This window comes from Dermacentor andersoni, chromosome 6 (assembly GCF_023375885.2).
Source record: "Dermacentor andersoni chromosome 6, qqDerAnde1_hic_scaffold, whole genome shotgun sequence".
NCBI classification, from domain to species: Eukaryota; Metazoa; Arthropoda; class Arachnida; order Ixodida; family Ixodidae; genus Dermacentor; species Dermacentor andersoni.
In genome coordinates this window covers 64,054,301-64,070,842 of record NC_092819.1, presented here as the reverse complement: position 1 = coordinate 64,070,842, position 16,542 = coordinate 64,054,301, and the positions used below count along the sequence as shown (strand labels likewise).

General features: G+C 48.2%; 1 protein-coding gene across 1 annotated transcript in view; it reads left to right on the top strand.

Annotated features, from left to right (window-relative positions):
• Positions 1-2,473, top strand: part of LOC129382496 (uncharacterized) — a 244,060-nt gene extending 241,587 nt beyond the window's left edge. The window contains exon 5 of the mRNA XM_072288932.1: positions 1,730-2,473. Coding sequence (XP_072145033.1) covers positions 1,730-1,871 — 142 coding nt within the window. The 3' untranslated portion in view covers positions 1,872-2,473. The remainder of the gene's footprint in view (positions 1-1,729) is intronic.
• Positions 2,474-16,542: the final 14,069 nt, after the last annotated feature.

Below are 16,542 nucleotides of genomic sequence, written 5' to 3'. Positions count from 1 at the left end.
GGCCACGGCGGCCACATTTCGATGGGGGCGAAATGTGAAAGCGCCTGAGTACTTTGATTTAGGTACATGGTAAAGAACACCAGGTGGTCCGAAGTCCCCCACTACGGAATGCCTCATAATCAGGTCGTGGTTTTGGCACGCAAAAGGCCCATAATTTAATTTGAATTTTTTTTTATACCGCGTGGTCAAGTGGTTGTGGTATTCTGTTGTACGGCAGAGTGGGAGCTGGCCGGCTTAATTCCTGCCCGCGGCGAACACATTCCAGTGAGTGCGGAATGGGAAGACTTTCGTGTACCGAGCTTTCGGTGCACATAAAGAACCAGCGAGGTCAATATTGAACTGGAGCGCTTCACTACGGCCAATCTCATGGCGCTTGAGTTGCTTTGGGTCGCTAAGCTCCACAAGTATGTCAATAAACTGGACCCTTCGTGTTCGTGTATGCATCAACAGTACCGCGCAAATACAAAAAATCAACAGCTCGTAAATCGATAATTTTTAATGGCGCTTTAACAGACTCGAATACGATTAATAAAGAAAAATGAACTTCGAATTTCGAATACTTTATTGTTTCCAAACAGGCAAAAACACGAAGGTTTGTGCGGAATCCGTACTAATAAAGATAAGCTTCTCTAGAATACTGACTCCATTTAAGCATAGCACGCACATCGCGTTGGACACCGCAGGCGTCGCAACAAAGATGGAACACCGACATCATGTTGGGCTGCTGAGCACGAGGTCGCGGGATCGAATCCCGGCCACGGCGGCCGCATTTAGATGGGGGCGAGATGCGAAAACACCCGTGTACTTAAACTTAGGTGCGCGTTAAAGAACCCCAGGTGGTCGGAATTTCCGGACTCCTCCGCTACGGCGTGCCTCATAATCAGAAAGTGGTTTTGGCACGTTAAACCCTTTAATTTAATTTAACACCGACAGCGTCCACTGCTGTGCGCTGAGTCGGAGTGCGCCAGCAGTGCCCACTGTTCTGTTTTGCCATCCATTTGTGGTGGCATGCGCAAGTGCGCATGCCAGAGTGCCCGGCGTGCGCGCTTTAGTGGGTAAGCAAAACGCTCTACACAAGCGTTCTTGTCAATACACGGCCGCCGTGGCTGATGATCGAATCCGTGGCCTCGCTCTCAGCACCAGCAAAACATGGCACCAGAGGAAAGCACTGCGAGGTTTGTAATGTTGCGCAAAAAAATAATTTGAAACGTTCAGTCATCATAGAGGTATGCTGGGCTGACGTGCACATCTGCCATCGTGACTTTCTTTTTGCTTCCTTTCCTTTTTTAAAAAAAAAATATGTAAAGCTTTGTCATTTCCAAGCTTTTCTTGGGTGCCTGCACCTATTTGTGATCTGAACGAATTACAATGTAGGGCGAATGATTAGCTGTCGATGGTGTTCGGAGAACAGAGAACAGACGTTACAGAGAACAATTCTGTCAGGAACATTCTGCGGCACTGTAGTCCAACGCAATTCTCTCTGAGCCATTAACCTGAACTTCTATTGTTCCTACAGCGAAGAAGCGGTGAACCTTCGGTATTCTTTCTCTCTCTCTCTCTTTCACACCTGTGTTTGGAGCCACCGACTCTTGCACTCGCTTCTCCTACAGCACGTGTGTGTGTGTTTTTTGTGTTTTTTTTTGTTCTTTTTGGTTCTCCGGTGTGTTTGTCGCTTTAGCGTTTCCGTGCCTCATCTTTCCATCTTTATATTTTTTTTCTTCTTCCGCAGGTTCAGCAGTGGAGCGCGGACGACGACGGCTGATTGCATCGGTGTCATGTTCATCGCCAGTGCACCCGCCGCCCGTTTTCGGGATCGGTGTCCCGCCCTTTCCTCCTTGCTTCTTCCGCTCACCTGTTTGTCGATTCATTAATATGCACGGCGCGTCGTCGCCGGCCGACAACGGGCGCCAAGAGAGCCAGCTAGAGCAGCCGGAGCAGAGAGAGAGACCCAACGACGAAGGAAAGGAAGCGATTGCGAACTAACGACAAGGAAAAAAAAATGACAAGCGAAAGGAGAGAGTGCGCCGGAGCCGATGAAACGGGATTAGAAAGAAATAGCACATGCAGCTGACGAGGCCTACTTTAATTTCACTTTTTTTTTTCTTCGCGCGCAGCTGTTGTCGCCCGAGACCGAGTTCTTGGAGCAGAGAAAGGTGATTCTTATTGGACAGACGACGTACGACTGCAGTTGAGAGCGTAGAGTAGTTACGTTTGCTTCCAGTTAGATGCTGGAAAAAAACACGAAAGCCTTATTATTTTCATTAATCATTAGAGTGCATCTCGTTATGGAGATGAGAACCTCGATGTTACAAACTGCGGCGGGATTGTATTTGTCAAGAGCACGGAGATGAAACAGCGAGCGGCGAAAGCTAAGCAGACGGAATGAAAACAGAAACACGGCTTTATGGGCAAACGTTTTAATCTCACTGGCAAGAACTGGTCGCCGTTTTGTGGGAGAGTTCTCTTTCTTTCATTTTTTCTTTTTTCTGGCTGTAACATAAAATTTTGCTGGATCCTGTGCTTATAGTAAACATGTACTATAGGTTATGAGGGTGAGTGAGTGAGTGAGTGAGTGAGTGAGTGAGTGAGTGAGTGAGTGAGTGAGTGAGTGAGTGAGTGAGTGAGTGAGTGAGTGAGTGAGCGAGAGAGTTTAACGAATGCGTAAGGCCGTGTTTGATTGCCTTTAGAAAATAAATAAATAAATAAATAAATAAATAAATAAATAAATAAATAAATAATCCGAAACAGTTTATATACGCAGGTTTCTATTCAGAGCAGCCTTCTTAACTCCAGGAACAGCTGCAGAGGAGATGAAAGCAGTGGTGGAGGGGTGCATACAAGCGTTTATGCGGTATATCGTGTAATGTTATGACGCTTCAAATCAGCTCGATTGAGTAAAGCACAGGCAGCGGAGTGCTAATTCTGTCATTGTGGTAATAGATTTATTATACAGGCGAAACCCGGAGTCGCGATTATTTGCATGAATCAACACTTAATTGGTATAGATGACACAGCGTATACCGCCTCGTTTGCAAGTCCGAGAGCCACGCAGCAAATTATGGAGTGCGAACCTACGCACATCGCGACACCATAACGGCGAAATTGCTGGAAAGACGCTTTGTCCACTGTGTTCTGTATTTAGAACGTCATTGTGTTAAGCTCTTGAAGTTGACCATGCAAGGGCAATTGTTTATGACCTTACGTAATGCACTCCAAGGAAGGCCCTTGCTGCCGCTCGTGACTCGTTGCCTCCAGTTGTGGACTTCTTTTTAATATGTATTCTTCTTTATCTTTATTTTTTTTTTTTTGCTGCAGTGAGAGTACTCGATAGTGGCGATGTTTACAATTCATGTGACAAAGAGAGAAAAGAAAGTGTGGTAATATAAGGGAGCAACAAGCGTTACAGTTTGACTATAATGGAACACGCGGATAGACGAAAAGGCGAAAAAAATTGTTCTTTTTTTCACTTGGCGTGCTAAAAGACAAGCCTGGTCGGATTTAGCCAGGGAAGCGGTTCGACCTATTGGAGTGGCGTTTCATTTCACTTATGCATGGGCTAACGCGTTATGAATGATGAAAATTACTCCCAACATACTGATCAATATGGAAAATTAAGACAGACCCCTGTTTTCACTGGCTGATGACTTTACAGGTACACACGAGCTTCGAATACTCACGGAACCAGCAATAGGGCCTTGACTGCGCACAACATAGGTTTACGTGGGCGTTATTTTGTGGATTAACTGAGTGATCATGTGACCGCTGTGTGTTCTGCTGGGAACAAGAGGTTGAGGTCTCAGAACCTGAGCAAGAAGTTCAAATGGTTTATTGCTCACGTCAGATCTCACAATCTGAGACGGGCTTTCAGAAGATGACGCCTGGCACTGGAATCAGTTCTCAAGCTGGACATATTTGTACTTTGTATTCTAAATGTAGGCAGGTATGTAAATAGCATTGCGTTTATAGCATGTAAATAGCACTGCCACGGCGGCTGAGTTTCTTGAGATTCCTGGCACGCGGAATCTGTAGTAATCCCACGGAGCTCCGTTCGGTCCTTCCGGCTGCCCCAGTACAACTGCAAAAGAAAGAAAAGGAATTTTAGATATTAGACCCCCAAAGCAATGCACTGTTATCATTTTGTATTCCTCAACAGCGAAATCGAATAAGTGTATGCGGATTAGTAGGTCCAAGCGTTCTGTGTGTTCAATCCGAGTCCTCGCAACACTTACATAACGGTGCGTTGCGCGTCCTACCGTGCATGCTCGCTTCCTTCCGCAGACACTGAACACCCCTGACATTGCAACGGGCTTCCCAAATCACGAGGAAAGAGCCGGAGGCCGCTCAGGGAAAGCCGGTACGCAGTGCACGGCGCGGAGGCGACGGTGTGCGCGCGGAATGCAAAAAAAGTGCCCAGAAATCTCCCCGGCATCAGCGCCCAGCTTCCTTCTTAGTATTCATCCTTATTCAAACGACCGCTGCCTCGACACGATAAGAGGGCGAATGTCGCGGGAAAGAGGTATGCGCGTGCCAGTTTTGTTTACAAGGTTATAATGTTTGTGTATACACACGCCCTCACGCGCAGTGAAGATAAAGAAAGAGGAGCGAGAGCAACAAACTGTATGGAAATACAGGAGGAATGAATAAAAGAATGACAGCGACGAAGCATCTGAGAGACCGCGTGGTCGCCGTAGAACACGGGCGCGGTGTGGGTCTCCTCTCCGGAACCTATGAGTGTGTGCGTGCGTGCGTGCGTGGTGCTGCACCACCGGCGGCACTTTCACTTTCGGAGCGCATTTCGGATTCGGGCTTCGGGGCACGTTGCGCGTGTATGAAAATGCCGTCCGCATTGGGGAAACGCGCCGGTTCCCGGTGTTGCCTCATCGATAGCATCTTAATTGCGCGCGAGCGTTGGCGCGGATGCAGACGAGAAGAAGAACGAGGCGGACTTGTTGCTGCCTGCTATATTCTGAATGGTGATCGCGAGGACCTTGATCTTGCAGTGCCTCAACACCCCCTCTCCTCCTCTTTCGCGGGTCGCGCGCCGCGCTGCTATCATGTTTCCTGACCCGCATATTATGCGGCGTTCGATGAACTTGAAAAGGAAAGACGGACCCCCGCGGCGGGCGCGTCATGCATAGCAAGCGGAGGAGACTGGCGATATTGTGGGGCCGATTGCAGTGTGGTGACGGGCGTGCCTGTGTGTGTGCGTGCGGCGAAGTGGGGAATGTCTGTTTGTCGATGCATGCCCGGAACGTGTGACTCACGCTAGACAGTCCGGTAGTGCACTATACGAGGCTGGAGAAAGTTGCTTTTGGAGCCGAAGGCTGAATTTCTGATTGATTGATTGATTGATTGATTGATTGATTGATTGATTGATTGATTCATTGATTGATTGATTGATTGATTGATTGATTGATTGATTGATTGATTGATTGATTGATTGATTGATTGATTGATCAAAACGAGAAAGCAACACTGGGGCTACGAGAGAAGCCGGGTGGTGACGGGCTTTGGAATCGCGTTAATGACCGGCGGTAATCGTGCTTTCCAGGTTGAACAAAGTTGTAGTGCTACGCACTCGTAAAGTCTCAAAAAGGTTCACATAACGTAAAAACTCTCTCTCTCTCTCTCTCTCTCTCTCTCATTTTGAACGCGTGTGTCTCACACGAGAGAATACCGGCTTCTTGGCGGAGCGAGAGGTGAACACTGTGTCGGCGGTGCCAAAAAAAAAGGAGAAGAAGAAGGAAAGTTGCGCCGACGCGAGAGGCAGCTTATAGTCGGCAGGAAAGAAGCGAATCCCGTGCGACTACACTGATAAACGACAAGTGGATCCACCGAACACTCCGTATAGTATGTGTGTGTACACGGACATGGCTGTTTTCTTCGACGCCAGGTTCGCTGGGACCGCGATTCGCGTTCGGTTTCTCCTCCGAGAAAGGAAGAAGTGAGGGTGATCACTCTTGCTCTCTCTCTCTCTCTATTCGGGGACGCAAAGAGATAGCACGGCTACGCACGACAGGGATGCCAGTGTGCAGCGAGAGAAATATCTGCTCTCCGAAGAGCCCTCCATGGCGCCCGCAGGAAAAAAAAAAAGAAAATTGTAGGATAAGCCGCCGAAGGTGAACGCGGTAAAAAACGCTTGGTCGCGGGGCGTCCCGAATGCGATAACTGATGATGCTCTTTCTCAACTGTGTTTCTTTTCGGGCTGTCTTCTCTTCTTAACCCTCCGACCCCCCCACCCCACCCCCGCTTTCTCTACCGAGGCTCCCTGCCTGTACTGGCACGTGAGCAGACGAGAAGGGAAGGGGAAGAGGGAGGGGGTGGAGCGGGTTATCGGCTAAACGGGACCACGGCGTGACGGAGCACGTCTTCGTGAGCGCAGCAGCGCGTCGTGGCGAGAAAACGGCGGCTCGCCGCCCGCGCACGTTCGAACGTCGACGACGACGCGATATCGGTGCAGTTTGGGCGCCGCGCGACTCCAGGGGCCCCGACGTCGGCCGGCGATCGTCGAAAGAGGAAGTGCGTGGTGGCTGGATGCGCCTGGCTTCGAACGGTAAACACCAAACTGGAACGGCTAGCGCAGGGAGCGCTAAGCTGTTGGGGAGGGGACGGAGGGAGGGGGGGGACGAGAAAAAGGAAATACGGAGGAGGCATAACAACGGCGAGATGTTCCACAAAGAGGAGGAAGAGAGGAAGCTCGTTGATTCTCGCTGCGCGCGTGGCGCTCAAGCATCGGCGCCGCCGCCGCCGCCGACGCGGCGCAACGCCGCACTGCGCGAAAGACAAACGGCAACAAGCGAAAAACTGGCTTTCGCCGCCGATCCCCCCCCCCCCCCCCCCCGACTTTCAGTATACGGGAGGCATAGCGGTTGCAGAAGCCGAGCAAGCGGCCGCAGCTCTTCGTTTGCGGCTTAAGCGCGTGCGTGTGTGTATGTGACCTCAATAATGGAAAGTGCCGATGGTGCCTTGTCTCCTGTCCTTCTCTCTCTCTTTCCCTCTTTGGTATACCTCTCTTTCGCTCTCCAGTTTTTCTTTATTACATTTTTAGTGCTTTCACTTGTTTCTGCCAGCGCCAGGAAGCGGGGAGGTTTAGCCTCGATTTAGAGCGGTCGTTGAGAAAAGTCACGTGGTTGCGTTGCGGCGCACGTGCACGCGAATTCCTGGTCGGCGTTGTAACTCGCGCGTCTTTGGCCCATTAAGCATTTAGTCACGCCTTCCCCCCTCCTCCCCCAAGTGTAGGGTAGCCAACCGGGCAGCTCCTTGGTTAACCTCCCTACCTTTCCCTTTTCGTTTCTTTCTATCTCTCTCTCTTTGCTCTTGTCAAGATGTGGTGAATGTGGGCCAACGTCAGCATCCGCAAACTGAACCGATCATTGTCTGGCTCTGAGGCACTTGATAGCGTGCATGCTAGTGACAGACGGTTTCCACACTAGACGTCTTGTAACAACGTCTAACAATGTAAAACAGTAGCTATGAATTTAAGAAAGGACATTCACACACGGTCTTTGCATGTAAGGATTCTGGTAAAGCTGCCGACGAATAAGAGGACACTGAGGGCGAAAGAAAGAGGAAATAGACAAAAGAAAAACGTGTTTGCGGGCTATTGGAAGAAGTAAACTTTAAAGCTTGAAACGTTGAGGATGTAGTATTGTACACACACACACACACACACACACACACACACACACACACACACACACACACACACACACACACACACACACACACACACACACACACACACACACACACACACACACACACACACACACACACACACACACACACACACACACACACACACGCACACGCACACGCACACGCACACGCACACGCACACGCACACGCACACGCACACGCACACACACGCACACGCACACGCACACGCACACGCACACGCACACACGCACACACACACACACAAAATGAGGGCAAAGTGTGATGATTGGCGAGCCTACATGAAGCAGTAGTTTATGTTGTACAAGTGTTGGGCTCAGCGCACCCTCGAAGCAATAACTCAAGAACACCTGCATTTTTGGTGGAACAGTAAAGAGGGGCTAACTACACACTTTGTTCCTTGATTCAAATGGAGGACAACAAGCTTCGCTCGGAATATTAACTGTATTGATTTAATTTGTGCTCGAGTCATTGAATTCCCCCACCCCACCCCCCAAGAATAAAGAACCACAAAGTCATGTGCGACATCTCATAAAGCTAGATTTCATACCTGAGTACGGTATGCATTCTCTGTAGGTTTAAATTATGCGCGGCTTTGATTATTTACGGATTAATATTTTAGTCTGTATACAGTCTATTCACCATCTATAAATAAATCATAGGGATGCCTTTTATTTTGATCTACTTTCCGTTCATATAATGCGGAGTACTTACTTGTATACCGGGTGTCCCAGCTAACTTGGACCAAGATTTTAGAAAAACCCAAACGCTCTAGAGACATAGTGCCGACTGCATAGAAGCGGCCCTCGTGTGTACTTACAGCCAGTATTCTTTTCATCACGAAGTGTTAATTGCTTTTAATTAGTGAACTTTATAATTATCGTTCGAATCGCAAACATGCCAATTACAAAGTTGTAGGGCACCTTAAATAACCTCTGAACCAAGCATTTATTTCCCGCTGAAGTGTGTCTGGTTGTTTCTTTTTTTTTTTAAGAAAAAACTAAATCCCGCGAAATAGGCCAAATATGAAATAGATGCGCGCTCGCGCTTCCCTACTCAAGCGCCTCGAAGCAACCTTTGAAATATATATGGCTGCATTCGTTTATTGCCTCATGGTACAAGGCTACGTCATGTAGGATGGCTTATCAATGCGTCAGCGGCGTGTTCTGATGATGCCACGACCATCACATAGTGTGAAGCCCTGTATCGAGCTTCCGCCGCTAGTAAAGCTGTGTATCTGTGGCTATTCGCTTGGGAAGCGCTTGAGTAGCGGAGTGCGAGCGCGCATCTTTTTCGTATGTTGAATGTTTCACGCGCTTTTCTTTTTTTTTTTTCTCGGAACAACCAACGAGGCAAAGCGGAGCACGAAACAAACGCTTAACTCGGATGTTATTTGAGGTGCCCTACAACTTTGTAATTGATATGTTTGCGATTGAAGCGATAACTAAAAAGTTCGCTAATCAAAAGCGAATAATTAATTAACATTTGGGATGAAGAAAATACTGGCTGTAAGTACACACGACTACGACTACTATGCAGCCGTTATGATTTCTCTAGAGCTCTCGGGCTTTTTTTTTTTTTAATCTTCATCCAAGTTAACTGGGACACCTGGTATACAGCCTAAAAATGACAGCCGACATAAAGTTTAATGTTGTAATTTTATAGAATGTGTATAGATAGTCTATGAACATGATAGAAATGCTTCTTCAGACTTTCTACGGAGTGTTTAATAATTTTTTGTAGAGGTGCGACAAAGGCTCTGAAATCTTGTATTAATGACATCAGTGTATCTATCATAAGGAGGTAACGGGACAAGGTATGCGGCAAGCTCAAAACATGACGTGATAGGGGAGGCAAATTAAAGAATAATGCGGATTTTACGACATAAAGATAAGTAGATTAAAATATCATCGCGCAAAATTACAGAAAGCAAACAATAGTTACAAGCTTATGCACGGGATCCAATTGCTTATGAACGTTTATGTTTTTTAACTGAAGAAAAATAAATACAATAATAGTTAGAAAGTCAACACGCGAGAAAGTGGACCACGAACTGTGTATATTTGCGTTCACAACTGTGAGCAGAGTTTCCCTTAGATACCTGGATTTATATAATGCGGAAAAACAAGGGAAAATATGGGGAAGGCGGGAGATGGAAATTCAAGACAATGAGCAAAACGAGAACAAGGTGAAAGCATGGAGCCAACGTTTCGACAAGTGGACTTGTCTTCTTCTTGCGCACAGCATTCCTTTCTTCTCAATTCTACACCCTCGCCGCTAACACGCCTTCGCTCATCTCCCCTTTAGAAGAACCCCACCTATATATACTGTGGCGAGGAAAGCAAATGTCGCCTTGGAGAAGACAAGTCCACTTGTCGAAACGTTGGCTCCTGCTTTCACCTAGTTCTCGTTTTGCTCATCGTATAGAAAAACAGAGTACTCTTTAGAAGTGATGGTTTATTAACGAGGGTTCTCATAGAGGTCGCCGCTAACTCGTACGTTTAGTACGTTTTTAGCTGCTTCCCCTCAAAACACACGAATGAGAGCTATGTTGTGAAGCAGGAGCACGTCTGCTGGAAAGACTCCCTTGCAATTCAAGAAACTACACTGCCAAACCCTAGCATATTACCACTATAGGCTACACCCAGGAGGATAACACCTCTGCTTCGAGCGAAACGCAAGAAGGAGAGGCCACGCAGTGGGCTTACGGTTACATAAAAAATGGCGTCTATACTAGTCCTTGCCTACACACCAGCACAGCGCTGTTCCTGCATTTCACTCCAATTACGATGCTGTACCACACTGTCATACAATCACTGACGCGATTTCGTGCTCGCTAATAAAGCGTCTTAACCCCATGACTCGGCGCTTTTGAATGGTAATACGCCGTGCGAGTGTAGGCGACAGTGTTTTACACCTTAACAAAGCGTTGGCTCGGGCTAGTTTGTACTCCACAACTCTTGGATTCTTTGTGAACGCACAATGGTGCAACGTGTTTCGTCGTTGTCCTAAAATTCTGCGCTAAAGACGTAAGAGTTTTGCCGTTTGTTCTTCGGAAAGCGCTTACGACATAGTTACTGCGTTATTAGAGGCTTCGTTAGGATTATGTCCTTATTTTGCACGGTAACATGTTTTCAGAAGTCTTCGAGACACAGATGGTCACCCTCAAAAAAATAAATAAAAAGGAAAGGCAGTGGTTGTCACCGAAGTTTTGACGGCCGATGCTAAATATTTCTGCACAAGCGTTGGCCTTTCAGCCACAAGGCACTTATTGTATAACGCTTGGCAGAAGCCAGGAATTCTTCATAGAGTTCTTCATTTTCGCTTCCTGTTTCGATACTCCAACTGTAATTATGCAAGCGCTTCGAACGTCGCTCCTTTATGCCAGTTTGAATTTCTTGTATCCATTTACAGGTGTCTTATCCTCAAAGTAAGTGGCGATCGAAATTGCAGTCGCTTCTTGCGCTGTCCCTCGAAGAGGTTGTTGAAGTTCCCAAGGTCTACGGGCCTGCACAGTTGACCGTGGCCTCAAAGATCGCAATAGCGCACTTTAGCAAGAATTCGCCCGTGCCATCTCGGGGGCCACGAGTACACATGAGGAACGATGCTGAATAAGAAAAGAATAACGCTGCCAGCTATATGCCGCCAAGTTTCGTACACGGTTTCACTCGTTTCCCTTCCTCTCCTTTCTCTTTCCACCCCATTACCCATTCCCCTCGTGCGGGGTAGCCAACGAGAACGGTACATTAGGTTAACCTCCCATGCATCTCTACGCATACTTTCTCTATCTTTACACTGGCTAACCTCCCCGTCCTTCCTTCCCTTTTGTCTCTCTCTCTTCTCTACCTTTTTTCTCAACCGCTTCTTGTACGTATACACGCGTGTGCGTCTGTGTGTGTGTGTCTCTGTATTTGCGCTCGAACAGTGTCATTATGCGTTTCAATCTCCGCATTCATGCTTTGGCGTTTAAATTTTCCTTTCGCGTCTGCTTCCTCGTAGCAACAGTGGGATATGGTTAACCACCTATATTTTGGCGTTTCCAAGTACATTAAAAATAGAAAGGCTGGGACAATAAGTTTGCGTTCTTGTATAGATCTTTCTTGTACTTGTACCGCGTTTTTCTCCCAAGTACGCGCGTAAGTCATGGTTGGCTGGCCCCCGGCATCGTTATCCTGTCGATAGACGAGCCAAGCCAACTAACTAATCGAAAACGAAGGCGGAGGCAGCGCCACTTTTCTACTCTCTACAAAAGAAGGCTTATCTGCACATTGCAAGTTCCAAAACGCTTAACATAGCAAAAAGTGTACTGCATTTCGATACTAATAGAGATACAAGGAACTGCATGCACTAATAGAAAGCCATGTGATAGATCACTTATGAATCTTCTTTTGTCCGCTTGGGGCGCCAAAGGTCACTTTTCGCGACTTTAGCGAAGAATGAAAAATATATAAACTCACGTTTAATGAGAAAGACAGGGCTCGTTTTAGTCAATGCGATAGGCAATCTTTTCATCAGCGGAGTTATCTCGATTCTTGTTTTGAGCGGTTGTCCGTCCCTTTAAGCTTTTGGCGTGGGCTGTACACGATTCATGCACCACGTTCTCGGCGCAATAAACAGACCCGGGAAAACAAAACAGCCTGTTCACCACAGCCTTATACCCTCCGTCGTGGCTCGTTCACGAACAGCGCCGGTCTTGCGACATCTCCGCATCCCGTCTTTCCGTCGCTCGCAGGCACGGATGACGCACGCCGGAGCGAGCCAGCCACATGGCCGACACCGGCGATAAGAACGCTATAGCCCCGGGCGCATGGCCACAAGCCTCTGGTGTATAGCGTGCAACGACGAGCCGCTTCTCATTGACATGCTCGCGGCGATTCGAGTCTCGCCCCGCCGAGACCCTGTTCCAAACCACCTCGTCCTTTTTTCACTATCCACCCCGCAGCTGTAGCGGTGTGGAGCTGCGCACCAGGATCGCTCTCGTCGACGTCTGTATAGCGTCGTGACGTCGTCGCCTCGTGTGGGTGCGCGAGCGCGAGCGCGAGCTTCATCGCGTCTTGTGTAAGCGAGGCACATTTAGCCACCGAGGCTGCACAGCTGATTGTGCGTCGTGCTCCCTCAGTGTAACATATCGGGAAGAACTTTCCTTTCTTTCTTTCTTTCTTTCTTTCTTTCTTTCTTTCTTTCTTTCTTTCTTTCTTTCTTTCTTTCTTTCTTTTTTTCTTTTTTCAGTGGCTTGCGAGATATTTTGCGCATGCGTGGGATCGTGGCGCTGTCGCCAAGGTAATAGCAACGTCGTCGTCATTGACAACGATGCAATGCCGTACACATTAACAGGCGTATACGCGTAGCGTGCGCCTGTTTTGCATATCAGTGGGGCTGGATTCCTATAGCATGGTGCCAGGATGACTGAGAGACCGACGGCACAAGGAAGGAAAGAGCGTTCTTGTATGGTTAAGCCGTTAAGAATTGTGGAGTAGCCATGAAGCGAGGCCGAAGGGAGAATTTCAAACTGTCGACGTATGCAGGACGGGTTGGGAGGGTGAAAGCACCAATAAGAAATCGGTTCGGAGCGTACTGTTCTAGGCAACAGTTCCAACCCCTGCATGACTGTACAGAACAGCAGGCCTTGTTTGTCGTGCACAGCCTCTTACGAGTATTTCAAAGCTATGGTGTCCCTTACAAGTGACAGCGGCCGCTCTCTACAGCTCCACCTATAGATAAGTGCACTGCAAGCGATACAGGTAGGAATAATATATCTAGGTGAAGGCCTCTAGCCGTCCTTTAGGTATATATCTCTGATCGCCTTCTTTTTCTATGAATTTTCAAGCGTCAGGGTAACCCCGCCATCCACGCCACCCACCAGTCGTGTAGTTCATGCAAGACTTGAGACAAAGGTTGAGGTTGCCACTTCGACATTCCGGTTTGTTTAAATACACCTACATTATCCAACAATGCGTAAGGAAGATTTGAATGATACGGCCGACATTCGCCGTTTCCATTGTTTCTGTCGCTTCTATAACCTCTTCGAATTAACGAGCCACGAGCACACTTTATCATACCAAGCCATTGTAATACGTGATTCCCATTTATATCGACATTAAGTCATCTACATCGGACTCTACTTCACCGTATTTACTCTCCACGTATACCTTAAGCGATCAGAAGCCTCCTTCCCGCACGTACGCTGCACACCGACCGTGTGTTTTGGGGCTTCCGTTTTTCTTGTCGGGGCTGTAATCCTTCCATCTTGTCTTACCAAAGGGAAGCCACGCCTTTCTATTATAACCCACACGGCTCCTCGCGCCTCAGAGGCTCCGCACAAAAGGTGAGAAGGTAAGTTAACAAACAAGGCTGTGCGGAGCGACACAAAGCTTTTATTCACGCCACGTTTTCTTAACCAAAGTTTCATCTTCTGATTGAAGCTTACGCGTAACAAAGCCACGTTGTATACACTGCTGCCCCTGCGCCCTGAATACACTCTTTTCTTTTACATTGTTTGCCTTTCTTTTTCTGTGTTGGTGTCCGAATAGAATGTTAGGTGTGTAGAGGACTCGTGCAGTCTTTTCTCGTTTTTACTTTTCTCTCTCTTTCTCTGTTTCCTCCAGTGTTCGTCATCCATTCCTTTGGTCGCTCTCAGGACCGCTCTCGCCCTATTCTGGAGACAGCAAGATCACCGGCGTCTTTGGTGTACACCTCCATCCCACAACACGCCGCTTTCTCCGGAGGTGCCCAACTTATTTTGCCACTGCGATGATCCCTGAAGAAAGGGATCGAGGAAAGAAAGGGTGAGGGAGGTTGGGGAGGCCCTCTTTCCTCCAAAGCACCTACTCTCCCATTCGTCGCCGTCTCTCCTTCAAGTGTTCTTCATTCCCCTAGTTTCTCTTTCCCCCAACACACCGGCAGCATCTCCACCGTCTTTGACCGCAGAAGGGGGGAAAAGCGGGGAGGGGGGGCGAGGAGAGAAGCGTTTGTTTTTCTAAGGCATGTTTCAGCTCTCGACAGGTCTCTAGCTAAAGGGCTGGTCACTTTCGTTTTTTGAACGAGCTCTCTTTTCACTGCGGCGTCCCTGCACCCACACAAACACAGACCGCCCTCCCCTCCCATACTCCCAAACTAACATCCCCCTCCCTTTCCTCAGATGCCTTCAATCTACCCCGGAGCCGGCCCCCAAAGGACCGCAACTCTCTTGCGCTTGTCTGTCTGCGGCCGCGCTCTCGCCCCTCTTTTGTAAAGCCCGACGCCGAACGAAAGAGTGACGCTGCCCGAACGTGCGTGAGTGTTTGCGTTGGAAAACACGGCAGCCAGCCTGCCCGAGCCAGCCGCGGCCCTCGCCCGTCTTCATCTTTCCCGGCGGCTGCCGCCGTGGTCGAGGGAGAAGCACCCTTGAATGGCGTCTCGAGAACCGTTTAAGGCCCCTTGATTGACAGCGATATATTTTCGCGCGTCCGCAAGAATTGCTCCGAATAATGGCCGCTGCCATTCGAGCTATCGTCACGGGGCGGCGTTAAAGAAGACGTGAGCCCTCGATAGCGGGCGCCGTTCAGTTTGGCCGGCCATGGGAGACGCTGAAACCGGAGACGGACTGTGTTTGTCTTGCGCGCTGCCGTCTGTCAGCGCCTTTTGCTTTTCTCTCTCTCTCTCTCTCTCTCTCTCTCTCTCTCTCTCGTCGTTTCGGCTCTTCCCCGGTGGCTGAGTTTGTAGTCCGCTTGTTCACGCGCTTTTATTTACGCGTTTCGCGTGGGACGCCCTGCCAAGAGAGCACTCGCGCGCCTTCTCCAAGGAGCGACGGGCTGCCTGCGGCCGCAACTTTCTCAGCCCATCAGGCAAGGGTCCCCGGTTTTTTATTTGCCGACGGAAGTGGCAACTTGGGCCCTCGAGAAGCCCTGCCGTTCCGTCCTTTCGGTCACCGCAGAAAGTGAAAAAGAGGAGGAGGTGAAGAAGAGGTAGAAGAAGAAGAAGAAGACGAAGAACCTGACAAACTTGCTGACGGTGTCAGCTATGGGAAAATACGAAGGTTGGTAAACACGTGCTTCTTGCGTTATGTTATATACACCTCCCTCTCGGATACACGTCAGCTATTCTTCAGGTGTAGGCGGTAGCCTTTTTTGGGTTTGTATCCCATCGCTTAGCGTGCCTTATCCTTGCTAATTATCAGGGGCGGGCGAATATTCGATATTTAGAATACGAATACAATAATACACACTGACTGCTCATGTCAAATCAGTTCTGCGAAAGTCGGCAAGGAGGAGGAAAGCTTATGAAAGAGAAAATTGTCATTCTCCCGAATGTAGCACGATGCTATGCATAAGAAAGCCGTACGGGTTTCTCGGATAGAAAGCTTCGCCACCCTTTCACCAAGTATTCTGATTCTATTTCGAAAATGATGTATTCGGTATTTTCGAATATTCAGAACTAACGAAATATTTCGCAACAACTGACTGCTAAAATTTGGTTACTATTCTCCGTCTGGTAAACAAAGTGTCTGAAATTCTCAGGAGTGAGACAATTAAGGACAAAGGTTCTCGAAGGAATGCAGGAACAACATAGCGGAAGCAGTTTTAGATTTCACGGCAGAAGTGTACATGACAACCTGGGAGTTTTGCTTGTAGTCTGTCCTTTAGTGTTTTTGGCATGTAAGCCGTGTAGCATTTTTATCTTTTACGCTGCGTTTTTGTTATAACGGTGCCTTTTACATGTGTTTACGGCACAAAACCCATTGAGCACCTTTTTTTTCTTTTTTCCACAACTACTTATAATTTCTGGGCAACTCTCTTTTAGAGTTCTCGTAAAACTCTATTTCATACAGTAGTCACCATTTCTTTGAATGCTTGTTTGGAATAAGACTCTAACGATGCTGAGAGGCTA